This window comes from Coffea arabica, chromosome 7e (assembly GCF_036785885.1).
Source record: "Coffea arabica cultivar ET-39 chromosome 7e, Coffea Arabica ET-39 HiFi, whole genome shotgun sequence".
Classification (NCBI taxonomy): Eukaryota; Viridiplantae; Streptophyta; class Magnoliopsida; order Gentianales; family Rubiaceae; genus Coffea; species Coffea arabica.
Window position 1 is genome coordinate 1,723,513 of NC_092323.1, and position 27,644 is coordinate 1,751,156.

At 38.5% G+C, this 27,644-nt stretch overlaps 3 protein-coding genes across 6 annotated transcripts; 2 read left to right on the top strand and 1 right to left on the bottom strand.

Moving 5' to 3' along the window:
- Positions 1-362: 362 nt before the first annotated feature.
- Positions 363-4,186, bottom strand: LOC113723087 (uncharacterized). Its single transcript, XM_027246352.2, has 7 exons — positions 3,610-4,186; positions 2,790-2,952; positions 2,255-2,455; positions 1,924-2,169; positions 1,565-1,706; positions 1,201-1,432; positions 363-1,113 (listed from the first exon to the last, which is right to left on the bottom strand). Exons 1-7 carry the CDS (start codon positions 3,956-3,958, stop codon positions 776-778), a joined length of 1,671 nt encoding a protein of 556 aa, XP_027102153.2. The 5' UTR covers positions 3,959-4,186; the 3' UTR covers positions 363-775.
- A 4,569-nt stretch (positions 4,187-8,755) lies between these two features.
- On the top strand, positions 8,756-11,056 carry LOC113723088 (exocyst complex component EXO70C2). The gene has a single exon (XM_027246353.2). The coding sequence runs from the start codon at positions 8,756-8,758 to the stop codon at positions 11,054-11,056; it is 2,301 nt and encodes a 766-aa protein (XP_027102154.2).
- A 7,607-nt stretch (positions 11,057-18,663) lies between these two features.
- Positions 18,664-26,126, top strand: LOC113722865 (uncharacterized). 4 transcript variants are annotated; one of them, XM_072058874.1, is made up of 8 exons: positions 18,664-19,030; positions 20,365-20,503; positions 21,061-21,308; positions 22,123-22,242; positions 22,353-22,512; positions 23,918-24,057; positions 24,160-24,195; positions 25,039-26,126. In XM_072058874.1, exons 2-8 carry the CDS (start codon positions 20,428-20,430, stop codon positions 25,798-25,800), a joined length of 1,542 nt encoding a protein of 513 aa, XP_071914975.1. In that variant the 5' UTR covers positions 18,664-19,030; positions 20,365-20,427; the 3' UTR covers positions 25,801-26,126. The 4 variants fall into 4 exon arrangements, with proteins under 4 accessions (XP_071914975.1, XP_071914974.1, XP_071914976.1 ...); XM_072058873.1 differs by having other exon boundaries at positions 18,667-19,090; XM_072058875.1 differs by having other exon boundaries at positions 18,676-19,090; positions 22,356-22,512.
- Positions 26,127-27,644: the final 1,518 nt, after the last annotated feature.

Below are 27,644 nucleotides of genomic sequence, written 5' to 3' on the forward strand. Positions count from 1 at the left end.
TTTTAACCTGCAATAACACTTCCTGGCCCAACTCGTACGGAAGTCAGTGTGCTTTTTGGTTGTATCCGTAAACGATTCTATCTAATTTCCTCTCCACGCGCTATGCAACAATTTAACGTCTCCGTTTGGACTGTATGCACCCTAACACGTGTCGCTATTTGCCGGCCTTTCTACCATAGGCAGGTTCCTACCATAAAGGTATCCAAACCGGTATACGGTGCTTATCTCAAATTCTCAATTATCCACAGGTGACAGGCGGGTGGCATTACTATGCATTTAACCAATTAAAGCCTTAATTCACCTCTTTGAGGAAAGACCGCGCCTACAATCTTCTGCCCGGCATCATGTTTAGGCCAAACAGGTAAATGAAGAATCCCATTCAATTGAATCCAATTCCACCGGTTACATAGGAGTACTTGTTTCTTTTGCTGCTTCTACAAAAATGGAAATTGTATTTGCTGGGAACAGAAAAGCTTTCAAGCCGTCTTACATTGCTCTTCTACAATCAGACCACTAGGATCTTTGAGACCCAACCAACCCAAGCAAAAAAAAAAAAGTAATTTTGTAACTTGCAAGTAATCCATCATACGATTAACCAACGATTTCTAGCCTGACAAGAAAATTTTGTCCAATACCTCGCTCAGATTCTCCATACCAGAAAGGTACTACTGGCTTCCTGTAACGCCTTGATATCTACCACTCCCCTCCTTTATCAGATCAAAGCGAGTACCAGAGTTTGCAATACGTGAGAAACATAGTAAAACTTTCAAAACGCTCAAATCAGTGTAACAGTTACGGTCGAAATCTTCCTTGAATTACAGAACGAGTGCAAGTAGTCCTCGTCAACTGTTGCCAAACCAGAAAGTCGAATGCCATATGCTTCCATCCTCTTGACATCCCGTGTAATAGGTGATTGCCAAAGTCCATCCCACCAGGCGGGAGGTAGAATTGGTGTAGATGCACATTGATTTGGCTGGTGACTACAACTTAATGGACCAGCAAATCTATTCCACACATGCCCCCAGCCAATCTGATTCCTTAAACCTTCCGAAAGTAAATTACTTTGGAAGCTACTGAGGTAAGTAAAACTTGAACCGGCAGTGGAGTTGTCCCCTGCAGAACAAAACAAACAATTACAATCATAAAACAGCAACAATAGCAAGAGCAGCGATTAGAAAATGTCCGTGTCATAACCATTACCAAGTCTCTGAGCTGCAGCCAGTGCTGCAATCAGCTGAGCATAGGTTGTCCCGACACGCCTGTGAGCCCCAGAGACCACAGCATGTTTTGCACGTGATGCAAGAAAGAAATCAACAAAGGCAACCCATCTGGGTGCAGGACCCCAATCCCTTACCCTCGGATTCCAGTTACTTAATCTGTCTTTTGGTGCAGTAATATTTCCTTCAAAATGCTCATAGTCAAAGTGAAGAACCTGGGAAAAACCAATTAGGGGTGTTCAGTGCTAATCTTGTGTGAATCAAGTCTAGGTTAAGAAGGAATCCTACCACCAGGTTGGAATTTCATAAAAAATAAGAGGCTCATATTCAACATGCAAAGAACTTACCTCTGCAAATTCCATAAGATTTGGTCCAATATCTTCCAGCAAAGAAGGCGTATCAGAAACTAATACTACTTTGGGCCTGGAAGATAGTTTGCCGGCAGCCTTCCTAACACAATCCAGAGCTGCCCACACAGCTCTCACAGACCTAATACAATGGTCAAAAACTTCTTATGTAAGTAAGCTCATGGAGGTTAAAATATTGTTTGATTCAATTTTAGAGAAATATCTATGCAAATCAGTTGCAATCCCACATACAATCTACAAGGTATGCTCCATTTATTTATCATGAACATCCAAATGGCATCCAAGAATTAAAGGTCATGCAAAACAAAAGCCACAAGAGATTTTGGTATTCTGACTACCTATTCATAAGCATCCTCATGTGCACCGCAATATCAGGATCAGCACCACCACTAAGGGCCCAGTTCAAAGCATGTTCTACAATTTCCGAAGGAGATATAAGCACTCTCATCAGCTCCCCAAATACATTAGGTCTGTGCTGCAAATTTTCTGGCTCTCCAAAAAGATCAGAAGCAGCCTTCCTCATCTCTGGGTGCATGCTCTTCAAGAAAAACTGAGCAGCCACAGCATCTGTGGTATTCTGGAACCTGATGTACAAAACTAAAGGATCACCTGATAATATCTTAGCAGGTATATCAAAACAGTAAACATAATATCATATTCACATCTAACCATATTATGGGTTGGTGCCACTCCCTCCAATTGCCACATAGAACATTAGTTCGTGACGGCTTCTGAAAATCATCAATCCTCATAACAAGATGTCTCCCATATTTTGCTACACAACCATTCATCCTCCACAGATGCTTGACTTCCGCCAAGGTAAAGGAAAGATTCGAATACAAAATGTAATCTCCAAAAGGATATTTCCCCCTGAAATGAGAACCATACCATTCAAATGAAAAACCGTTTAATACAATCACTTGATGAACCACCTTTCATGTTTTAGACATCGCATGATCAACTTGTTCTTTTAATCCTGTATAGGAAATTATATTCAATGGACTGTCATTCTATGTCTAGATCTGAAAGTGAAGTACAACTTTGGGATCTAGCAAAATTTACCCATGAAAAAAGCTCCAGGCAACAAGACACTGACTGACATTTAGCCTAATTGTAAGAAAGTAGCATATTTGGATGCATGTCAAGAAATCACAAAATCCAAAACTAAACATGAACAGCAAGGCTTGAGAGAGAACCAATGTGCCTGGTCTGCCCGATAATCAAAGACCGGTTCAACATCACACTTATAGCTGCGGCAGTTAGGATCTTGTACATTTCATTACCAAACCCTGCTTCTGATGCTTTTCCTAACACAAAACCATGTCTACAGAAGTGCTCCGGAGGCAGCGCTCGGACTGTTGGAGCACCTGAGAAAAGTTAGTAAAGTGTATGAATGAGCATGAGATGATTAAGAGGTATGTTTTTCAATAGTGTAGATATCAGAAAAACCACAGTTGGCTAGCGTAAACAGCTAGCTATTGGGCAGAATGTTTAATTAATGCTTGACCTGAGACCAGCCAACGTACTCAAAATACACTCCAAATAAACAAACAAAAAGAATCCAACTGGTTTGCTGCAATTTGGGAAAGCTTTCCAGGTTGGTAGTATATTATTGTGTCTCGAAAAGGAAACGCGAGGAAGTTTAATTTGCACATGGTCATTAAATAAGTTGGCGAACCTCGTCTAGCTGAGCAAATCATAGCCAATGGGCCCAATGAACTCTGTTTTCTTTGCTAAATGATGCTAGGCCACAAGAAGACGTTTTAGCAGAAACATAAGCACGCAAAAGAGAAAGGGGTGAAATCTCAATTAACAAGTCGCAGCAAAGAAGGAAGAGTTTTCCAGGCTAGAAACTAAGTGGATAAACAAAGAATAAGCATTGCCGGGAGTCCTAAAAGAAATCCTGCATACCTGGAACTACCTACCTACCAAAAAAAATTAGTACGGGGTAGTGAATGAAGTGATTAGTGCTACTTCGAAGGAAGTAGTGCTGCTCAGGTGTGTGATTGGTAGGAGTAGATTACCGTTGAGACGAAAGTGACTGTGGATCATTTGCCTGGCTCGGAGACTCTCCTCTCCAGATCCTCTCCCAAACATCTCCCCCATCTCTTCAACCGTTGCGCATCCTCCTCCTCCCTTGCTATCATTCACAACCTTTGCCTTTTCTTCTTCTCCTTCTTCTTCTTCTTCTTCTTGAATTCCGAGGTGGGTGGTCTCATTGATGTCGGCGGAAGGCTCGATGGATCTGAGGGCAAGGATGAGCAATCCCAGCACCGTAAGCGCTGCACTGGCGATCAAAAACCAGGACCCCAAAGACAGTCGCCTCCGCCGCCACCCCGACCCCGACCGGGCCGACCCCGCCCTCGCCACCATTCTCCTTGGTTTTTTTAATATTTTTTTCCCTTTTGGGGGGCACCGAATCTGAATCTTATATAGCACCGTCGGTGGGTTGGAGTTGACACTTGACAAAATCAAAAGAAAGACTAGCTCTTAGCCTCTTGCTCGAACTTTCAGAAGCTATACTCGTACCACTGTCAGATTTCGCTTCATTTCATTTCTCTTTATTGGTACGGTACAATCAAGAAGATTTTTGTGAAGGATACTAACTGCTAATTCTAGATCCGGACTTTCTGCTTTGATGTGATATATGGTGAGTTCAAAAATATTTTTACGATGAAGTAAAAAATTATTTGAAAAAATTTGTTATCCCTCTCAGCTCTTAATAATCTCGGTCCAAGTTTTATGCTACGCTACGTTGTTTTTTGTCCTTCGCATGTGGTTTCAATTCAGGGTAAGTTTGGATAGTGTATTATTTGAAATATTATTTGGAATAATTACTATAGCACTTTTTGTGATGTGATGTATGTGAGATAAAAAGTAGTTGAGAATATAGAAGGTAAGTTGGGAAATGTGTTTGTGATGCAAGCGAAATATTATTTGAGATAATTTTGGTATTCAAACATTTTTTATCTCTCTCTCTCTCTCGCGCGGACGTTCGACTAAAACGAAAGGAGAGTTGAAGTAAAACTAATAATAATACTACTACAGTACTACTTCATTTAAACCAAGAATGGTAGAGAACATTAAAATATGTTAAGAGATTAGAGAGAATATATTTTTCACTCGCTCATATATTGAAAAGTAAAGTTACAAATGAGGCTTATAAGCCCAAATGTACATATATCTACATTAAAATAAATATATGAATATAGTAGTTCATGATGAATTAACGCCCATGTTTATATGTATATATATAAATTTCGCTATTGCAAATATGTTGTGTACAAATTATCTTTTCATAGAAAATTAATTATCTTTCCAAACTAATTACTTCCAACTCTACAAAGATTAATTAGTGCAAAAAACTTATACATTTTAAACATTAATATTTACATATTTTTTGTTAAAATCTCAAACAGCACCTTCTTAAAATCACATTTCATTACAAGGATCTCAAATGATATTTTATTATATAATTTTATTCAATTTATTATAAAAGTTGTAAATTAATTTTGAAAACTATTACTTCTGTGCATTTTAATGGCTCAAATTCTCTAGAAGCTTTCCTTACTAATTTTGAAGAGTTTGCAATTATTTTTAATTTTTTTCTAAAGTTTAGTACACACGATATCATTTATTTTTACAAATTACAAAGAATCACTAAATTGCATGTAATTATTTAAAGTTAATGAATTAATTATTTAAAGTTAACGAATGAATTTTTCCTAACAGTAAAGTTCGATAAAAGAATTCGCTTACTTAAACGACTGTTTGTTTTATCATTTATTTGCTGAAATTATTATTCAACACACCCAAACGCTTTCATAAAATACACGCAGCTAGTTTTTTTTTTTTTTTTTTTTCTCGTTAGCACGAGCTTTCAGCCATAACCTTTCTATTATGCAGACAAAAACATGCATGTTTCGTTGCGTCAGCACAAGCTTTCCACCACAGCCTATCTATTATGCCGACAAAAAACACATATGTTTCTTCTATCAAACAAATAAACTTTCAGACAAACATATGTATGCCATCCCACATGCAAACACCTATTCTATATGAGATATAGTTTAGAAATACTAAAAATTGATAAAAACTAATTTAATACACCCTAAAAGTAAAACATAATTTTGGTACTAAATTATATAACATAGACAGAATAGAATGTTTCAATTCAATACTTAAGTTTATATGATTATCAAATGGGTTATTATTACTTTACTCCGTTAACGTTCGGTGCCACTATCAAATTTCCCCTTAACGTTACATTTTAATTACTTTACTCCAAAGACTAACGGTCAAATTTAACAGATTTTGTTAATTAAAGTGAAAAGACATATTTAACCCTTAAAATTATTATCACCTTACCCCCATAAACTATATCGTCATTATCAATTTACCATATAGAGTTATTTTTTAAACAATTTTTCCCACCATTAAACCAACATAGCAAGTTAAAGAACTTTAGAAAAAAGTACCCTCCTTTTTGTATAATAAACATAATAAAAAATTTATAGTGGCTCTTCTCCTTTTTAGTATCAAGAAATAAAGTCAAAATATTAATCTCTTTCTTCCTGACAATCTTATTAATATTAAAACAACTAGAAAGATGGGGAGAGGGAGGTGGAAGGGGAGGAGGAAGGGGAGAAAGAGATAGAGAGAGAGAACTCAATTCTTTTTTTTTAAAAAAATACAAATAAGAAAGAATTAAATACGTATTATTTTAAATTATTTCACTTTTCTGTTTACCATCAAATTTCAATTATAATTCTGACAACCTTAAAGTAATATGATAATATTAGACTCTTCTTTATTTTCTTTCTTTGCAAAATCTAATTTTCTGTCTCATTCTTTCCTATCTCCTTTTCTTTTTCTAGTATTAATAAGTTTTAAAAAAGAAATTTGAGAAAATCTTTTTATTTTTATGTTTTTGAATCTCTTAAAGTGAAAAAAAAGGAAGAATAACCATTCCAATTTTTTATTTTTAATTATATATAAAAAGGGTAAATATATTTAAAATTTTTTGACCATACTAGTTAGATTAACGATCAGATAAAATGCTTAGAAAATAATGTTAAGAATTAAAACCATTGTATCACTATAATTTCAAGGGATAAAGTGATAACAACAGTATGATAATGCTATAGAATAAATGGTATTTTTATTCAAAATTTCTTAACATATAGACAATGCTATACCCCATAAAAATATAAATTTGAAAAATAAAAATGGTATTTGGAAAAAAATTCATTTGTATCAATTTAATTCGATATGCTCAAAATCGATTTCTTATGAATTTATATTTTTTCCACCATCTTCTTAACCCTTGCTCAAACCATTAAATTATACCAATTATTATAAAAATCAACTCAAAATAAGCAAATAATTAGTACCCCACTTTATCACAATCACAAAAGTAAAAGATAAATAAAATTTAATTTATTATAATTTATAATATAATATTGCATATTCATCCAAAAAATATGAGTAAGAGAGAATGATGGAGAAAAGGGAAAAAAAGAAGAAAGTGACTTCCATTTCTTTTTTTAAAAAAATTTTGAGCTTCATTTATTTAATATGTTGTAAATTATGTGTTAAGTGAGGGTTAGTATAGTATTTTTACAATTATTATGGGAGGTAAGTGATATTTCTAATATCTCAAGGGTGCTAAGTGATATTAAGAGAAACCTCAAGGGAGGTTTCTGATATTATCCCAATCTAAATTGCTTGTTGTATTCTTCCTAAACTACTTTTTTTTTTTTGTCTACTCAGGGGGTATCCGGGCTTCGGGTAAGTCGGACCCGACTAATTCCCATGAGATTCGAGAGGAGAGGCCTCATCCCCTCGAACCGGTAATCACTGGAACTCGATCTCTGATGGGGGAGAATGGACAACGGGACATTAGGAGGTTTTCCGTGACCAATCGAGATACCCAGGAAGGACATATTCTTCCTAAACTACATGTATGCCAGATTTAAGGTACAAGCTGTGTCATGATTCCATGTAAATGTTTCAACATTGTATGTATTGACTATTACAAATTTCAACATAAGAACTATCGATTGATATCACGTATTGATGGAGTATTTATTAACTTTAGTACGTTTGGTCTCCTATCTCCCATAACGTGTTCTCTTGTTGGTCACCATGTAAAGAAAGGCTGCTCTTATATATTATACGAATATATATATATATATATATATATATATATATATATATATATATATATATATATATTTTGGTTCTGGTTCAAAGAAAGACAAGTAGTCATGAAGAATGGGAAGAAAAGAAAGGACTAAAGAGTTGAACCAAACCTAACTAATGTTCCTGCCAACTAACCTAGGTATTAAAGTATGAAACTTACACAAATACTATACTCAAACGATAGTTGTCTCTAATACAGTAAAAGGAGACGATAGCGTTGGCTCCAAATCAAGTAATCAACTAAGATGGAGTGTGAATATTTGAAGGAGGTTCCAAGCCGGAATCATTTTAGAAATGAATTACTACTAGTGAAAAAAAGAGATGCCCAAGTCTTGGGCGCCACTAACATTGCAGCGGTAGCAAAGAATTATGGTGTCCGCACAATGGTAAACAGATCTTTTGCGAAGTGTTCTCCGAACCAAAGAAATCCTCAAAATCATCGTGTCCGCACAAACACTTGCCATATTTGGTTTTCCTCATTCCTTAGCTTCAGGTCCTTTGTCAGAGAAACGATACAAGTTACAACTACGAGTCCACCACCCACCATTTCAATCATATTCAAAGAAGAAAATAAAGAATAGAAAAGTTCAAATATATGAAAAAGTAATTGCAAAATCAAACAGCTCCAGTATCTCCGGAGCCTTTCGGGCACCCTTTGCATGGTTTGCCTTGATCCCTTCACCCTCTTTCCTCCTCTCTTTTTTTTCTCCTCTTCCGCTGTCATAGGCCTATTTTTTCCTTTTCCCAAAATAAAAATTTATTTTTGTATGAAAAACAAAAACCAAGAAACTTTGTAACTAATCCCTTCTCTTTCTGTCTGTCTGTCTCTCTCTCTAGTTTTGCATGGTTTGCCTTAATCCCTTTCACTCTCTTTCTTTCTCTCTTTCCTCTCCTACTACCAAGACCTATTCTTTCAGGTTGTATCATTGTACGAAAAACAAAAACAAGCATCTTTGCATCTGAAAAATGTCTACCGTCGACACTGCAGAGAAAGAGAAACCTCTGCCAGAAAATGTTTCTAGTTTTGGCTCTACTGCAAATGATGGCAATACTGACGACGCACAAGGCCACCAGGGAGGTCTTGATAATCAACAAAATCCAACGACTAAAGAAAATGGAAGCGAAAAAGCTGAATCACCCGATCAAAGCCATACCCCAAAAGAGCTTGGAACCGATAATCCACTCGATACCGAAAAGGAGCTGCCCACCGCGACAGGAGAAATTAACGAGAATGAGGAGGAGGTAGAGAAGGCGGTGGAGGGTGATCCAACAACAGAAGCGGCATCAGAGGTGGAAGAGCCTTCTCCTTTGCCTCCTGATCTGGGCAAGGTCTCGGAAGAGATTGACCAATACATCTCTTCTCTGTCAAACTCAAGCTTAAGCTCAAAGAATGATGATGAGAATTCCAATGTGCCTATATTTGTGGAGCAGTTTGCTGTTCTTTTTGAAGCCAAGATAGATGATTACGATTCAAGCGACAATCCTGTTAAATGGACCCGGCTGACAGACGAGGACTCTGCCTCATTCCTAGAAGCAGTGAACCGCGTTTCCAGACTATCAGCTTTGCTTTCTGAATTTTCGTCTGATTACAAGTACGCCTATTCCATCAACCGCATTGGTAGTGTTCTCCAGCGTGCAATGACTTATGTGGAAGAGGAATTCAGATCCCTCCTTGAAGAATACAAAATTCCCGATCATCAAGATCCGGAGACTGTTGTGAATAACCCTTCGTCGTCAAGCTCCTCCACCAATGCCCAGGACGGAGGGGAACAACCACCACGTCCTCCTCCTCCTACCGGCGTTGCAGCAGAAAATAATGATCCTCATCCTGAAGATACAAATAATAATGATAATAATAACAACAACGATAACAATGACAATCTTGGATACTCGGAAGAGATATTGTCAGAATTGAGTAGATTAGCCAAGGCCATGCTTGTGGGAGGCTACGAAACAGAATGCTGCCAGGTCTACTTCATCGCGCGACGGAACGCGTTAGAGGAGACTATACATAAGTTTGGGTTTGAGAAGTTCAGCATTGACGACGTGCAGAAGATGAATTGGGAGTCGCTGGAGAGAGAGATCGAAGCGTGGATCAGAACATTCAAGCAGTTCGCCACCGTCCAATTCTCCAGAGAACGCAAGCTCGCGGATGCCATCTTCGTGGATCATGCAGCAATCCCCGAGGCCCTGTTCAGCACCCTGCTCCGAGGCATGGTAGTCCAACTCCTCAATTTCTCGGAAGCTGTCGCCATGAGTAAGCGTGCCGCCGAGAAGCTGTTCAAGTTTCTGGACATATACGAGACCCTAAGAGATGTCCTTCCCAAGATGGACAACGGCCTACTGCCTCCTCAAACCCTGGACGAGATCAAGTCGGAGGCCTCCCTCACCCGAAGCCGGCTGGCTGATGCCGTGATCTGCATCTTCTGCGAGCTGGAGAACTCCATCAAAGCCGATGCTGGAAAGACCCCGGTTCCAGGCGGTGCAGTTCACCCCTTGACTCGCTATACCATGAATTATCTCAAGTATGCGTGCGAGTACAAGGACACGCTGGAACAGGTGTTCAGAGAGCATCAGAAGATCGAAAGAGCGGACTCGGGTGCGGGATCAGAGTTCGACTACAACACTTCACAGGCTAACGCGGATGGAAACCAGAGCAATCAGAAAGCGGGGCAGTCTCCGTTCCAGGTGCAGGTGACGAAGGTTATGGATCTACTGGACGCCAATCTGGAGGCCAAGTCCAAACTCTACAGGGATCTGTCGTTGAGTTCGATATTCATGATGAACAACGGGCGGTACATATTGCAAAAGATTAGGGGGGCTGGGGAGATGAACAGCTTGATGGGGGACACTTGGTGCCGAAAGAGGTCGTCGGAGCTGAGGCAGTATCACAAGAACTACCAACGGGAGACCTGGGGGAAGCCCTTGAACTGCCTGATGAATCACGAGGGATTGAATGTAAACGGGAAGGTGGCGAAGCCGGTTCTCAAGGAAAGGTTCAAGAGCTTCAACGCAATGTTTGACGAGATACACAAGACGCAGAGTGCTTGGGTGGTTAGCGACGAGCAACTTCAATCGGAGCTGAGGGTGTCTATATCCAACATGGTGATACCGGCGTATCGAGCATTCATGGCCAGGTACGGTCAGTACCTGACGCCGGGGAGGCAGACCGAGAAGTACGTCAAGTACCAACCTGAGGATATAGAAACATACGTTGACGAGCTGTTTGATGGGAACGCCACCCCGACTGGGAGAAAAAAGTTGTAGCATTATTAATAGCATAAATTTGGTTTGATCAGATTGTGAACCAGCAAATGAAACGCAAGCGCACCAGTTGAGATTAAGTTGTAGCATATGCTTTTGGTTTTGGTTTTGGTTTGATGAAGAGGTCAAATTTATTAGTAAGTACGGATGGTCCCTTTGGTTTGTTGTCGATCTTGACAGTTGACACCGCTGGCTAGCTGTTCAGAATTTGACTGTCATGTGAACGAATTTCATCAGAATATAACAAAGTGAAGAAGAGAGATGCATGCATGGTGGCTAGGGCTAGGACTAGGGACTTCCCCAAACTCTCTTGCTTCACCGATACAGACCGGTTTCCCAGACATGTTTGTCGTCGTCGTCATCGTTGATGCCTGTAAACTGTAAACTGATCGTCCTCGATCCCTCTTAATTTCCGTCTTTTTTCTAAAATTTTTAGACTTATCCTGTTAGTGGTTACGTCGTTTCTTTTTTTGTTCCAAATGCAAAACATCATGAATCTGATTTTGTAATTTTGACTAGTTAGCTTGGATGATGTATCTTTTTCGTAAAAGTAATTAGGAAAGTTTAATTACTCGTTAATTTATTTATTGAATGCTCTCATGTTCATATTCATTCTCCTTTTCCTGTTGAGCTTTCATCCATGTTAACCAAGTCTCGTATTAATGCTACATTACTCCATTTTCCCTAGGATTTAAGGAGTAGATCTTTCAGCAGTTCTGGTTCATACATGGGATTGTCAGTGCCACCTTCTAGTCGCAACTAAATGCCCTATTTATTTAAATTATTATCTACTCTTTAATTTTTTTAATAACTCAAGTTGGTTTGATTTAACTCAAGTTTTCTTCATTGCAACTTCTATAATTATGTCAAGCATCCTATTCATTTAAATTGTCACGTGCTCTTTAATTTTTTTTAATAACTAAAATTGATTTTTGAGTTTATTTTACCTTCACGTGATAAATGGGATTGGCACTGAATTTGACACAAATATCGAGGATCCCAATTGGTTCATGGTCGCCCAGCATGCGTTGATATGCCACCATTTACAAATTCAGGTGGAAATTGCGAGCCAAAAAATGAGGCTGATCAGAAATGCGGAGAGAACTCTGTTGCTTCATCAGTAGCAGAAAAGGAAGATCAACAAGCAAAAGAGAGACGAGCATATCAGAGAAGAAAAATGAAGTCTATGACTACTCACTCTTTCTTACCCTACTTTTGCTTTGAATAATTGTTTTCATAGTTAACATATTGACCTTTTTGCAAACAAATATTTGCTCCAATAATTATTTTCATGGTTGACATATTAACCTTTATACCAACAAATATATCCTCAAATAATTATTTTTCATAGTTAAATTATTAACCATTTTACCAATAAATTATATGAAAAAAAATCGCCCTTTAAAGACTGTGTGGAAGGAGTCCTCTATATACAGATTCAAGGCTAAGATTATATTTATTGAGGAAGCTGCGGAAGATCAATCATCATAAGGACTCAAACAGATGAATTAATTTACTTATGAGCCGCAAGACAAAATTCGTGACTCTGACCACTGTCATTAATGCACGACTTTGTTCTTGTTTGGAGATTAAATTACTGTCTTGAATTTGGAAGCCAAGTCCCAGAACAATTTTGCCGTAACTTCATGGCTGGCTCCTCTGTTTTGTAAGCGAGGAGATGAATATAATGGTGTTTTAGGTGTTTGGCGTTGACCTAACAAATGTTCAGTTACTTTGATTGCTTGATCGCAATTTTTTTTAAAGATACGTATTGGCTTTTACACGAACTGTGTGTTAGCTCTTGCTTTAGATTAGTGCTCATAAATACGTCGGCTAAGAAACATGGAGGCCTTTAGTTTGACTGCTTATCAACAAAGGCCATTCCAATTGAGGTTTGAGATCTGTGGGAACTATTGCTCCTGGAGTCATTTTGCATCCTTAGACATTTCTGCATTTTCAACTATTATGTGCCCAGAATAGAGATTCATTTGGCTCGTGATTTTTTTGTGGATGCCTGTTTTGAGTTGTTGTGGACCTTTAATCAGGTTTTAGCTTCCCAGGATGATGATCGCCTCTGACAACTGATCCTGATGAACTGATTGATTTCGAGGATAATGAAGGGACAACTAAGTGGAGATGGAGGAAGATATTTTCAGAAAGAATCCTTCTTTCTAAGAGTAGGATTTCAGCTGACTCGCGGAGACAATCCTTCGCAGCCACAGGTCGCATGAAGAGAGAATGGCTGGATTGGTTTAGTAGACTGAAATTGTATTAGTAAAATGTTTCTTTCCTCTGCAAATGATCTGAATCATTCTTTCCTGTATTTTTACTTTGGGAAAATCGCCATTTTAGTCCTTGAACTATTTTACTTATGCCAATTTCATCCCTTAATGTTTTTTTAGCCTAATTTAGTCCTTCAACTTAAATTTATTGTCCAATTAAATCCTTTTACGGTGGTGCCACCCACTAAACCTTTTCCGACATGAAAAAACGCTACCTAACCAAGGGCAAGAATGGAAGTACAAGTCATGTCCTACGTTAAAATAAAGAAATATGAAAAATTTTCATCTAATGGGGTAAAACAAAAATTTTACACTAAATTGGGGAGAAAAACAAAAATCTGCAAAAGAAGTGGCTGGAATCCGGCAAACTAGTTATCTGCTGGTTAACGGAATCACCATGGTGATTCATGAAACTACACTCTTTCGTGATAACCAGCAGATAACGGAATCACCAAATGAGAAAAATCCCACAACGAAGGCGAGAAAATAGCACCGCCTGGGAAGGGGCTTTCGTGACTCTGGGTCTTCCAGCAATCCTTCCTCCTCAATCACGTCACACTCTTTCCACAGTTTTTGGCCCTTATGGCTAGGGTGCCTATTCCCACCCGATCCGCCATCGTTTGGGTTGATCTTCCTCGATCCAGGCTTGAGGGAGCCGGAGAAGCGGCTGGTAGACGACTCCCTGGAGTGATGGCCGACGGAGAAGTGAGAGTAGGGTGGCGAGCCCGCCGAATCCACCCATCCAAACCTGCAAAAAATGGGTTCAACGTCCCCAACAATTCTACCATCATCCTCCGCCACCTTATTAAATTTGACACTGCCCTTTCCCTCTGCCCAACAATCCTTACAGTTTCCTCAAATTCCTCGAATTCTCAGGGAACGGTCACCTCTTCTGCCCTCTAATCCTCTCCCTCCTCCTCTACCCTCTCTCGACCACCGCCGCCACTGCCAACCGTTTTCTCCTCGACCTGTTTTTAGGAGCACTTCTGGACATCCTCCTCATTGGCCGCCTCAAACATCTCATCCGCCGCCCCCGACTCATCTCCAACAAAAACATGTTTGTGTCTTTTGCCGTCGACCACTGGTCTTTTCCTTCTGGCCATAGTTCTCGAGTTTCCTTTATTGCCCTTTCTTAATTGCTGCATTGTTTTTTTCCAGAGGATTCATTAATTGGGGTAAAATCTTGTGTGATTGTCATAAAAACAGCTCATTTGTGAGATATTTTTGTGAGCAGCTTTTTTTGCTTAATATGCACTCTACATTGTGTGTAGTTCTTTGTTCAATATGTTTTCTAGATTGCATTTTGTCGAAAAAGCCGGAAAAGTGTTTGATGAAATGCTTAAAAGAATTGTAGTTTCATGAATCACCATGGTTTTCTGGGTATGCGAACACTAGACAGGCTAGACTTGCTAAGGAGGCATTTCAAGTTTTTCAACCCTTATTTGATGGAAGGTAGATAAACGACTTGAACGAATTTTTTTAGAACTTTTGATGATACTGGTGATGGTCCTGGAGAGAACTTTTGACAATCTCTATTTTCTATCCCAATTTGGTCGAAATTTTGTTTTTCTCCCCTTTTTAGTTTTTTGGGTTCTAGCTTTGGCCCTTGCTTTGTAATTCCTGGATTGCCCTTAATTGGGTGGTGATTTTGTGCCGGAAAAATTGTAATTGGTGGTGCGTTCCTGAAAGGATTTAATTGGACAATAAATTTAAGTTGAAGGACTAAATTAGGCTAAAAAAACATTGAGGGATGAAATTGGCATAAGTAAAATAGTTCAAGGACTAAAATGGCGATTTTCCCTTTTACTTTTTAGCATGAAATTTTCCCCTAATTACTCTATATTATTTATTTATTAGTAACAACAAAATAAAGAATTCCCCGATTGGACGCCTATTTAATGCTCTTTGCACACATTCAATGCTGCTATTTTTTATGCATCATTTATTTATGTCTTAATTTCAATATCATAGTAACAAATGCTATCTTTTCTATTGAGCGCAGTGAGCTCAAATTTCTTGGATGAATTTTTAACTAATAATAAAAAAAATCTCCTACTGTATAACCATATTTGATAAAAATACGCAATATTTTCATTATTTATATTTTTCTCCAACATACATATATCCATGGTAATAATATCTATACTACTTCAACATAAAATTTCATTCACACCCACATTTTTCATACACATGCTCATTTTTTTACTACTCCTCTAATACTATTAAACTTTATTATTATCTAAGTAATATCATCACTTTCCACACTCTTCCTATCACCCTAAAACACATTCACGAGACCAAAAAAAATATTCATAAACAAATCATGGGCAACCCGTGCGAACAGCGGGGCAAAGTCAACTTAGTTTTAGCAAATTTCCGTTGATTACATTACATTCCTCTGCTGGTATGTTGCCGCCGCTGCCACTTCCAGTAAACCTTATGAGGTACTGGTTCGGTTCGGTTCGGTGCAACATTTTGTGCTTTTACGACAATGCCCTCAATCAAGAATTGGTGCCATATAGTAAAAATGTTCAAATGCTCACTTTTCCCCAACTCCTCCTCCTTTTGCTTTCCGTATCTCCTTTCCAAGGCCTCGTTTGGAACCTAAGTTTTTTAGAAATTTGTTTAAAACTTTACTGTAGTGCACTGTAGAAGTTTTTGGAAAAATTTTGTGAGATGAAAAAACTTTTTTTCCTTTTCTTTTTCTTTTCTTTCCTCTCTTCTTCCTTCCCCGTCACCTCTGCTCCGACATTGAAGAACGCAGATGGTCCAAAATTGCTTTAAGTTTTCCTTTTTCTCTTTCTCTTTTTTTTTTTCTTTCTTTCTTTCCTTTTTCTTTTATTTTCTTTCCTCTCTTCTTCTTCTTCTTCTTCTTCTTCCTTCCCCCTTCCCCTTCCCTCCCCCACCACCTCTGCCTCCAGCTTTGAAGAACCAACAGCCATGGTGAAGCCAATTTTTTTTCTTTTTCTTCTCCCCTCTTCTCCCTCTCCCTCTCTGCTCCCCTTCACCCTCCTGAAGCCAGAGAACCGGCAGCCATGATTTTTTTTTTTTTTTGCTTTTTCTCTCCCCCTCTTCTCCATCTCCCTCTCCCCCTCCCCCTTTGCCCAATGTGGTCGTGTGACCAAATCGCAGATAGGGGAAGGGAGAGAAAAAAAAGAAGAAAAATAGCCAAAAGAGGGGTTGCAGATCTGTCAAAGAGGGAGGGGGAGGGGGAGAGGGAGAGGGAGAAAAGGAAAAAAAAAAAAAGGGAGGCCGGCGCCGGAAGCAGCGGCGGATGTGGTGGCCGGCGATGAAGGTATGGTGGATCAGAGTGGGGGAGAAAGAAGAAGAAAAGAGGAAGTTTTTTGTATATTAGATATTTTGAAGTGTGTAGATTAAAAAGTTTGATAAGTTTTTTTGGATTCTTGTAGTTAAAGTTGTTAAAAAATTTGGCCAAAAACTCGGGTTCCAAACAGGCCCCAAGTTTCTAGTCAAAACTTGATCTCGAGAATAAGTAAGTGACCAACTATTCACTTATCATTTAATGTGATATATATATTTGAATGTATCAAATTTAATATTTAATAATTTAATAAATTCAAATTTTAAATTTCAATTTTGTCAAATTCAGCTTAACAAAAAGGGAAATTGTTAAATTATACACGCCTATTATGTGGTGGAGGATTGTGGATGGTGCAAAGAACGCCTGTCTTAGTCTCTTTATTTTTTTTCGGAGACAATAATAATTATATAATCTACTTTATTTTAGACTATATGGGAGGGGAACCTAAAGAGACTTATATTAGGGATTAATAGATATACAGATCTTACTAGATCAAAGAAGTGTTTTGATACAATTCTAAAGAAGTATTTTGATATAATTTTTAAAATTTTTTCGCTACAGATGAGATTTAAACCCTCAACTCCACTCTTATGTCAAGTCCCTCTTTGGTAATCACAGACCCAAGGCTCAGTGGTTAAACGTCTGTTTCAGTGGATGGTTCCCAAAATTTGTTGTACGGTACAGGAGGGCCCCCCCAAAAGAAACCCCGCGGCCCTCCTTCGTATGTTTGCTGCTGTAGCCTATAAAGAGAGGAATGAGGAGCAGGGAAACCCAACCCAACGACAACCGAAAAAAAAAAGGGAAAAAGAAAAGGGGATGCGTACTTGCGCAGGCGTGAACCGAAGCCAAGCCAAATCAAACATTAATCGGACCAAAACAAGAAATTGACATTTTAGATTTACTTACACTGCAGCGTTACATCATTAAGTACGCGCACTTTGCCTGTTTTGCCTTCTGGAGCCCCGCCCGTATTTGTTTAGATGCGAATAAAAAGCAAGGGAAAAATATTTGGAGACAAAAAAACTGGCGAAGTTTTCAGTTAGAAATGTTCCCTCGACATGCTCGGCATTACTTTTTTATTTTAAATATATCATATTTTAAAAAATATTAAAATATTATTCCTTACATGTATACATCATATCTGACAAACTTGCATAAAATTTGTTTAAAAAATATGCAAGGAGTGGGCTTAAGTTGAGAGAAAAATGAAAAGATGTGGAGGGACTCTCTTTTTTTTTTTTTTTTTTAGACACAGGGGTGTCCGGGTCAATCCTTACGGGGCCCGACTAATTTCCTGCGACCCGGACCCGGCGCCCCAACCCGGCCCGAACGCGTTAAGTGCGCGGAGAAATCCAGCGTAGCGGAGACTCGAACTTGTGACTTCAAGCTTCAATGGTGAGAGGCGCTGCCGCTGGACCATTCACGCGGGGGCATGTGGAGGGACTCAATTGACAAAAAAAATTAGTTCTGATCACAGTATTTATTGTAGGGTTGATTTTACCAATCCAATTCGACTCGACTCTCTTCTCCTGATCATTTCATGTCACATGCAACTCTTTGTTTTAATTGATGATGGCGTTGTATTATTTTCGTTGGAACCTCTGTAAAGTTTTAAAGTTTAAAAAAGTAGTAATAAAATCTAACATAGTTAAGTGTAAAGCTAGAAATATAAAATTTAGGGGGCAAATTTAATATGTTAAATTTATGACTTTGAAATCGCAAATCTCCAATAAAAGGGGTTTTGCCACGTCCCAAGACAGAACTAGCAAAATTTGTGAGTTTCATGGTGCAGAGAAAACAATTTACGGAAACTTTCTTTTCAATTGAGATCATGCATTAAAAGAACATTGAGAATGACGGAGGAGAATGACGGAGGAGGAGAAGAAGAAACGGAAATTTGTAACATGGACGAGAAAGCGAGAGCGCATAGATTTAGACCGAGAATTAGCAATTTGTGCGCTGTGTACGGGTTCCTTATTAAGTTCCAAGTGAAGAAAATAAATAGAAAAAATGGGAATTGCAAAGAATAAAAGAATTATATACTATGTAAGAACTAATAACTACTCAATTCCAACCCTCAGTCGTCGGGTCCCTTCCCCGGCCCAACAACACCCCTATACGGTTCTGTCCACGTCCACCGGCACCGGCACCGGCTTTTGTGAAAATATAAGAGCAGCCACGCCTGCAGCAGCGTCCGCACCCGCACCTTCACCCTCACCAGCACCTCCTTTCAGCCTATTCTTGGTGAAGAAAGACAAAGCTCCAGTATTCACCCCAAAAGAAAAAAAAAAAAAAGAAAAAAACTACAAAAGCTGTACTTATCATCCATGGGGATCCTTCTCTTTGGTTCCTGAGAAATCAATCCAATAGCAGGTGTACCACCGGTCCTCTTAACGGTTCCCAGCCCCTTCCTTTTCGATTCTTCTTCAACTGGTTCGTTTGTCTCTTTTATTCTGTATGCACTGTTTATTGTTATTTCCTGCATCATTGTCTCTCTTTCAACCTTGTTGGTGTTGGGTGGCATTAGCTTTTTTTTTTTTTTAATATTGTTTTCCTCCTTTTATTCATTTTCTTGTGTTATACTATCACTCTTTCCTTACTTTAGGGATTTACGTGCACACATCTCGGTTCTGACGTTTTTCACCATGAAGGATTTGTCCAGAGTGTTCTACTCTAGTGTAATAGTAATATGTTAGTACAATTTATCCCTCTTCCCCCCCTCCCTTTCCTATTTGATCTTCATTTTTTTTGCTGGGTGTCCAGGTGCTTGAACTTTGTTTGCTTCTTTTGTTTATTTTTGTCAACTGAATTTCTTCCTAAAAAGATGGAATTCGTGAATGTTCTCGTTTCTTCTTATTCCAGTGATTGATTCTTTGCTTGTTCACACTAATACTTGATAGGCTGTACTTCTTTTTTGGGTTTTTTTTTAGGGGGGGGGGGGGGAGAAGATGATTATCAACTTTAAGATGGTAAGATTTGAATTCCTCATACCAAAATATATTATTGGGAAGCTTATCCTGTCTATATTTTATAACAGTTGTTTTACATTATCTGTAGTGAAAGAGATTGATCAAATGTGAGTTCATTATATTAATCATAAATATGTTTGGTAGATAATTCATTAAAACCTTCGCTAGACTTGAATCATAATCTTGAAAGACAACCATGGTCGGAAATCTTCGTTATCATGCTACTTATTCAAAGCTGCTTGTTTAGCTGTTTTGTAATGTTTGTACACTGATAATGCAGTAAGATCTGTCAAGAGTTTTCTTTCAATGATTGGCTCACTAATTCTAACTGGTTGTTTGCTAAGCTGTTACAAATGGTTGGTGATAGTTCCCAGGTTTGCTTTTATTTTATGGTTGGCTTGCAAGAGCAGGTTGAACACTCTGGATAGGCTGGTCAAATGGGGAATGCATGTGGCAAATGTAAAATGTGTATTCTGATCCTTGGAAACAACTTTAGGATTTTCCATTGGATAACACTCAGAATGTTTATTAATCCATCAAATTGATTGGAGGATAATTTTGTCCTTTTCCATGGCCATTTCGAACTCTTCTGATCAATTAGTCGCTGTTGAACATTCAGTCATCATACATTGACATTTCTGCCCTGATTATGATAGTGTTAGCCCTTATTTTTCTTGTGTATTACTTGGATATACCACGTAATTGCCATGAATATCTCATAGTATCTTATATTTGCAGAGGGTGATACTCTTGTAAGTGCCTGCCTTTAGGGTTTTCTAGCACAGACGTTGGACAAGAATCATGGGAAGCACATTTAATCCGCAGATTTTGGTGGAAAAGCTTGCAAAGCTAAACATTTCACAGCAGAGTATCGAGAGTATCCTGTATTCTTGTTTATGGATTTGCAAATTATTTATTATTTATCTTGATCAGTCTTTAGGCCAATGTATGGACAGTACATCATCCTCTTCCATCCATGATAGTAGCAATCTGAAAAGGATACTGCATGCATTTCTTGCTATGCTCTTTCTGGCTATTAGGTTTTAGTGCTTTACGTTGAATTGCTTTCTATGTGGCCTGAATGCTCTGGTTGGTCTATTACCGAGCTACTTCATCAAGTGCTAATCATAGGATCTGTGGTTTTTTTTGAATTTTGTTTTATAGTGGTTAATAACTGCAATTTTCCAGTTATTTGAAAAGTCTATGGGGTCATGTAGTCTTATGGTGTTATCTTTGTGTCTGGTCTTATACGTGCCACTGACTCTCGCTGCCCGTACTAACTTCAGACAAAGTGTATTTATTTTTCAACTTACGTCAATTGCTCCCTCCAACCTGTTGTGAATGTCTATGTTGGCAATTATTTTCAGTAATTTCACTTAATTTGATCCTGCTGATTGTGCAAAGTAGTACTATGTTGTCCTTAATGCAATATAGCTTTATCACATTGGTGCATTTTTCACATGAACAAAGCGAAACAAGTTGTTGAAACATGGGATAGGCAATTTCATTGCTCTCCACGTGAGCAGAGGTTGGCTTATCTATATCTTGCAAATGATATACTTCAGAACAGTAGACGAAAGGGTTCAGAGTTTGTTGGTGAGTTTTGGAAGGTTCTTCCAGATGCACTTCGTGATGTAATTGAAAATGGAGATGAGTCTGGAAGGACTGCTGCAGTACGGCTGGTATGCTCCATTAATTTGTTGCATCTACTAAATGTGATGAGAGGATATTTTGGTTCTTTATGTCACCAATAAAAGAAAAAAGACTGCCCCAAACTGATGGTGATTAACTGTATAATTTTGGTAATCAACATGGTATAAGGGGTGTTATGTTGATGATTATCTTCCCTTTTGACCAGCCTTTGTTCCCCTGCCTTAGCTTGGCTCTCTTCCCACCCCTATAAGTATGAGCTACATTTTTATTTCTATGCTTTTGAATATAATTCAGTTCAGAATCTTTAGATACAGTAATCAATTGCTTGATAACTGACATCCTTTATCTGTTTTGTGTTAGTAAGAGAGGAGAGAAAAAAAAATAAAAAAAGAAGATAGTACTGGATGAGCAGCAATAGTTTCCTCAAAGGCTAGCACAGCTCTACTAATAAAGCTTTGCTTATAAGCTGTTCTTTGTTTTGCATTTTTTGCTGCACTGCTGATCACTCTTTGCTTATCAAAAGAAAGGAAAATAAACAAAAAAAAAGAGGGGAAGGACAAGAGTTGCTTTTTTAAAAGGTTTACTGTTCATCTTTCATTGAGAGCATGCATGTTGTCTAGAGCTTCAAATTTGATGTCAGTGGGTATTTAGAGTGCAATGTGACAGGTGCAACAGTGAATTCTTATTTGTCATCTAGTTCATTTCATCACAATGAGTTAGCGTTTTCTCCTTTACAGTTTGTTTTCCTGTGGGTGAAAGTACTCTATCAAATAGCCCAGTCATATCTGACCCTGCTGCGGCTTCACTTTTTTATGTCTTTGCTTTATTTTCTGTTATATTCAGGTTAGCATTTGGGAAGAGAGAAAGGTGTTTGGTTCTCGTGGGCAGATTCTTAAGGAAGAATTTGTGGGAAGGCAAGTGGATAATGCAAATAGAAACTTAAAGCATACTGGATCCAAACTGGTATGGTGATTGTCTTTTTACATCGAATGGTAGAATTTTATAATTACATATCAAATTTTCCCCCTTTGCAGTTGAGAATATTCTTTTTCCTCTGTTCCTCTCTTTTCAAGCAGAGACATGCTGCTGGTGATGCTCTGGACAGAATAGTTTCAAGTTATCAACTTGTATACAGTAGTCAACTGGATGAAGATTCTGTGATAAACAAATGCAGGAGTGCCATCAACTGTATTCAGAAAGCTGATAAGGAAATTGGGGGTGATTTGAGATCAGGTACGCCGTTAATGGGATTTCTCATGTTAGAGATGTTCGGCATATGCATGGTTGTATGGCACATGCCTGGTAATGAATGCAGATACACTGTTCCCACTATCTGCCTACGATTGTCCATGGAAAGTGTGTTGCTTTCCATGTTGCTCATACTTATCTGCTTGATTTTAGTAAGGGTAAAATACAAAAATCCACCTTGTGCTTACCAAATGTACAGATCCGTTATCTATGGTTTGAAAACCTACACTTAAGCCCCCTGTGATTTGACTAACGTGAAATGCTTTCTGTTACAATTAACAGTTGTAAGGGTTAAATTAGTAATAGGTTAAATTGATAATTAATTATTAAAACAAATCAAATTGTGACCCCAAAAAAAAAAATCATCATACCAATTTCCCTCCTCTCAGACCTCACTGCCTTCTCGTTGGGCTTCACCTCCCTCGTTCTGTGGTGCCACCTCACTCTCCCCACTTTTTTCCCTTACCATTACCTCCTTCCTCCTAACCTCGCCTAGCTCTTTCTGAAACTCTAAAACTAGTCCTAACTACTACACTTTTGTGTTCATTCCATCTAACATTGAGAACAAAACAGCAAATGACACATCAGATTTTCATCAAGAATTGCAGCTCATTCTCTATGCAAAATAACAGATCAAGTTTTCGCTTGAAAGTGAAAATTGCAGACTTGAGAAATTTCTTATCAAAATGTGGCTTTTATATTAAAGAAAAATTGGGCCTGAGACATCCAAATTTACAAAAGCCCAAATTCAATTGTTGCAGTGGTTTTCCAAAGAACTTCGACTCAGTAACATCCAATATTCCCTTTGCCGCTAACCAAGTAACATCCAAGTTCAATATTTGGTCTCAATTATTGGGTCAAACCTATGGGCCATGGAAGCACCAGTTGGTCTAAGCCATCACTTGAACTGATGACTTGAGAAGGGAGGAGGAGATTAGGGTGGTTGCGGAGGAAGTTGTAGCGTTTGTTGAGGAGAGGAGGAAAGATGGCAGCGGTTGTATGAAGAAACAGTAGAAGGGCAGCGGAAAGCATGGAACTTGTTTGCTGGATAGGATGGAGAACGCATAAATCACACTTGGACCTCAAATTTTGTTATAAATTTATTTTAACCTTGTTTTAAAGGGTAATTTGATAATTTCATCACTATTTTAATTAAAAAGTTTGACAATGCCCATGTGACAGTTAAATCTAACAGAAAAATTAACGGTTTCACTTTAATTAAAACTATAGGGGGTTGAAGTGTAGGTTTTAAACCATCAGGAGCTAGCATGTACATTTACTCAACCACAAGTATTTTACCCTTTTAGGAATATATTGGGGATTCAGATGGTCACAATATTGCTTGTCTTGCTTCACCTCGTTCTTTTTCCAATTCTATGTATATGCATAGGGCCAGTTGATGGATCGGGTATTGTAGATGAGCTCAAGGGGCAGCACGCCACATTGAGGGACTGCATTGGGCTACTTACATCTATTGAATCATCAAGGGCAAACCTGATGGCTCATCTGAGAGAGGCTCTTCAGGAGGAGGTTAGTTACCCTTGTGATTAAGATGTAGCTCAAATTTACTTGATAGCTGATTATTCTTTAGTTAATTGGTCTAATTGAGAGCTTTTGCAATTTCCTTCTCAGGAGTATAAGCTGGATCAAGTCCGCAACCAACTCCAGGTAATTTTATCTTCTGCTATTTTGGTTGCTTCGGGATTGTAATTTTCAACATTTAGATTTTGACTTGTAGATAAATATGGAACAATTTGTACTTTGACGTTTGCAGTGTGCTTGAAGTTGTGCTTTTCAGGTGTCTCTTTTTTGACTGTATAAGTTACTATTGTATAACAACAATTAAAAAGAGCTGTTGTACGTCTCTAGTCTATAATGACAAGATCTCCTGTTTCAGCAACATCCACATTAAGTATTTGAAGCAATGCTTGCAGACTCATTCAATTTCTTGGGTTAATGACATTTATATTATTGGAAAAATTGAATAGTGGTGATTAAATAACAATAGCTGATAGTCAACAGGTAAACAAGGATCTGCCCTTAACAGACACTGGCTTCAATAAACATATGCTTGAATATTCTGATAGGGATGTTTGTTAGCTGGTTGATCCAGCCGAAGTTGGGGACTTTATATGGGTTTTTTATTTAGATGTAAATACTGTAGGTTAGGGAAAGGGAATATTTTCTCCGTTGTAGTCGGTCTTTCCACTGCCATATACCAGCCTTGATGGTGCTTGTAAAAATAATGTCACATGCTACACAATTGTCTATGCCTTTCCCTGTAAGCCAAGGATAATACCCTGCTAATAGGGAATTCCTGATTTGCCATTGGTTACAGTGGACATAATCTAAGGTCAGAAATTGATCCCCTTGGGGTCTCTTTCAGTTTTCTGCTGCATAACTAATGTCATAGACTAGCTTTTAATGAGCCATTGTTGCTGGTCTTGAATTCTGCTGCTTTGGGGGTGAAGCTATTAACTTGGTGCTTGGCTTGTATATGTTTCCTTCTAGGCTGCACGGGTCCACTCAGAACAGGCAGGCAATAAATGCGGACAGTTACTAAGTTGCGATAACAACGAGCAAGTTCTAGCTGAGCAGGACCGCCCAGAAAATCACCTTTCCCAAGGGACACATGATTTTGACTCTGGAAGTAAAGAGCAATCAGCTCCAGTGATGTACTCACAACAGGTATCATTTACTGAAAAGTCTAGCCACTTGGAAGAAGATACGAAATCTGCAGCAGCAGCAGTGGCAGCAAAGCTTACAGCATCATCATCTTCAGCCCAGATGTTAACTTTTGTCCTGTCTTCCCTGGCGTCAGAGGGTGTTATAGGCAATCCAGTCAAAGAATCTCCCAGTGATTATCCGTCTGAAAAAAGACCTAAGCTTGAGAATGATAGGTCCTCTTATGTTCCTTTGCAAAATTCTGAAGCTTTCCAACAAAATATCCCCGTCTTTTCCCAGGATGTGACTTCAAATGAACAACCGCCACCCCCATCATCTCCTCCACCGTTGCCACCACTTCCACCTATGCAGCCGTACCCTGTGCCCCAATATATGTCATCTGCTGGTACAATAGCGAGTGTACCATTTGGCTACAGTACAATTCAACAGCAGCAAGTCGCCGTGCCCGGTTATTCCCCCACATTTCCGGTCAATGGGGTTGCTCCGTTTGCAGCTGCTCCAACAAATACCTACCAGAGTTATCCAACTGAAGGTGGTTTTTATGGTCAGCAACCATCCTTGCCAATGGCACCCGTAAGTCGTCAGTAGAGTTGTGCTTGGGTTGCCGTGCTTATTAGGTTAGAAGCTTAGAGCAGTTGGTAGTACATGGATGCTTTCGTCATTCTGCATTTAAGAGTGCAACCGGGAGAAGGATGCATGAATCACACTGTTAAAGAGTATGTACATTGTGCTTAACAGAAGAAAGAGTTTGTAACTTGATTGCTTGATTTTTATTTTGATAATTTAGGGCTTGAAATGATTGCATTCAGTTGCAAGTTATACCTGTAAGAAATGGTCATCAGCCTGAGCCCTTCGTTTTTAATTGTACGGATACATTGCTTTGTGCATTAGAAATGGGCAAATGATTTGGCTTACCACACCAGTGCAAGTCACTGATAGTACTACTTCAAAATGCCAACATAACTTGACGGCAGTGAAAGTATAGGCAATATGAAGTTTGAACGAATGCTCTTTCCCTTCTAGTTTAGCGTATTTTGTAGGAGTGCTTCTTATTCGTCCTGCAGTTCTCGGACGCCAGTGACTCCTCCAGCTGCAGTTTGCAAATATAATTAATAGTAGTACAAAGATTGGCTTCAGAAAACGAAACGAACGCGGTGGTCATACTCAGCGTCAGCACCTGTTGTCTGTGTCAGCTTTTCCGCTCTGGGGCATGGGCGTGAAGTGCCCAAAACTTGCCTATGAACTGGATCGACCCCCCAGAGGCCAATGATGACATTGAATTGATGAGGCCCTGATCATCCATCCTCATGGTCTCGCGGGTCTACAAGTTTATTGGGTCGGTCTTCTCAGTTCTTTCTTTCAGTATAATCTACTATTTTCCACCGACAATTTTTTATATTTTTCGTAGACATATTTTCTAATTATCTTTTTACCTCACATACATCAAATAAAAGAATTATCCCATTCATATATTCGTAGTAAATGGTTATCCCATTTCTCTAACAGAATTTACTTCTTCTTTTGGAAAATCAATTCTCACATTGGAGTGGTCGCAAGGACTGGTGATTATCGTCCTAAAACGTCTCTTTCTCTCGCTCTCCCTCTGTTTTTTTTTTGATTGGAGGGGGGTGGAGAGGGAAGGGATCACACTATTTAAGGTGTATTGATCAATTTACAGGCACTAGATTCAGTTGTGCATATTCTGAACGATCCGTGAATGGCCAAAATTATTCCTTTTTATTGAATAGACAACGACGTTACATATTCTGGAGGTAGCCTACGGACTTTGAAATTCAAACACCACCATATTCCAACCTCAAGCTTTACAACAGTTGATAAAAATGTCTCTGTCCGGAACCTAATTCAAGATTTTGTCCCTCCTCCTCTAATTTTCAGTCTTTGATAAAATAAGGGCTGGAATCCTCTCTCTGACGTCAGAATTTGTCAAAATAATAATAATAATAATAATACAAGAAATGCGTGCTGCCAAGAAAAAAAAAAAATCGCCATATGTGATTCCGAATCCACATCACCATTTGGATTTAGCCTCAACGTACCTTTCCTTTGTATTTTTCAACTTTAGATTCTTCCGCCATTGTTTTTCTTTCTTTCTTTCATTTTTTTGGGGGTAAATTCGGGAGTGTCAGGTTTGAAGCAGATGATGAATTGTGGCCTTGTGGGTCTACGCCGACTATACGGATATAAAATGAACGGAATTAGTTAAAATTGCGATGTACTACAGGCTTAGCACTTTGGCCCTAAATAAAGCTTTTAACTAGTTGATTCGAGCCAAATATTTGATGTTAAAACTTTATTCGTATATTATATGAATTCGAGTTCGGTTCAAATATTAATAAATTACAAATGTTGTTAGAGTTCGATTCGTTTATTTGTATAAATACTTGAGTTCAAACTCGAGATTAATTTGTTAA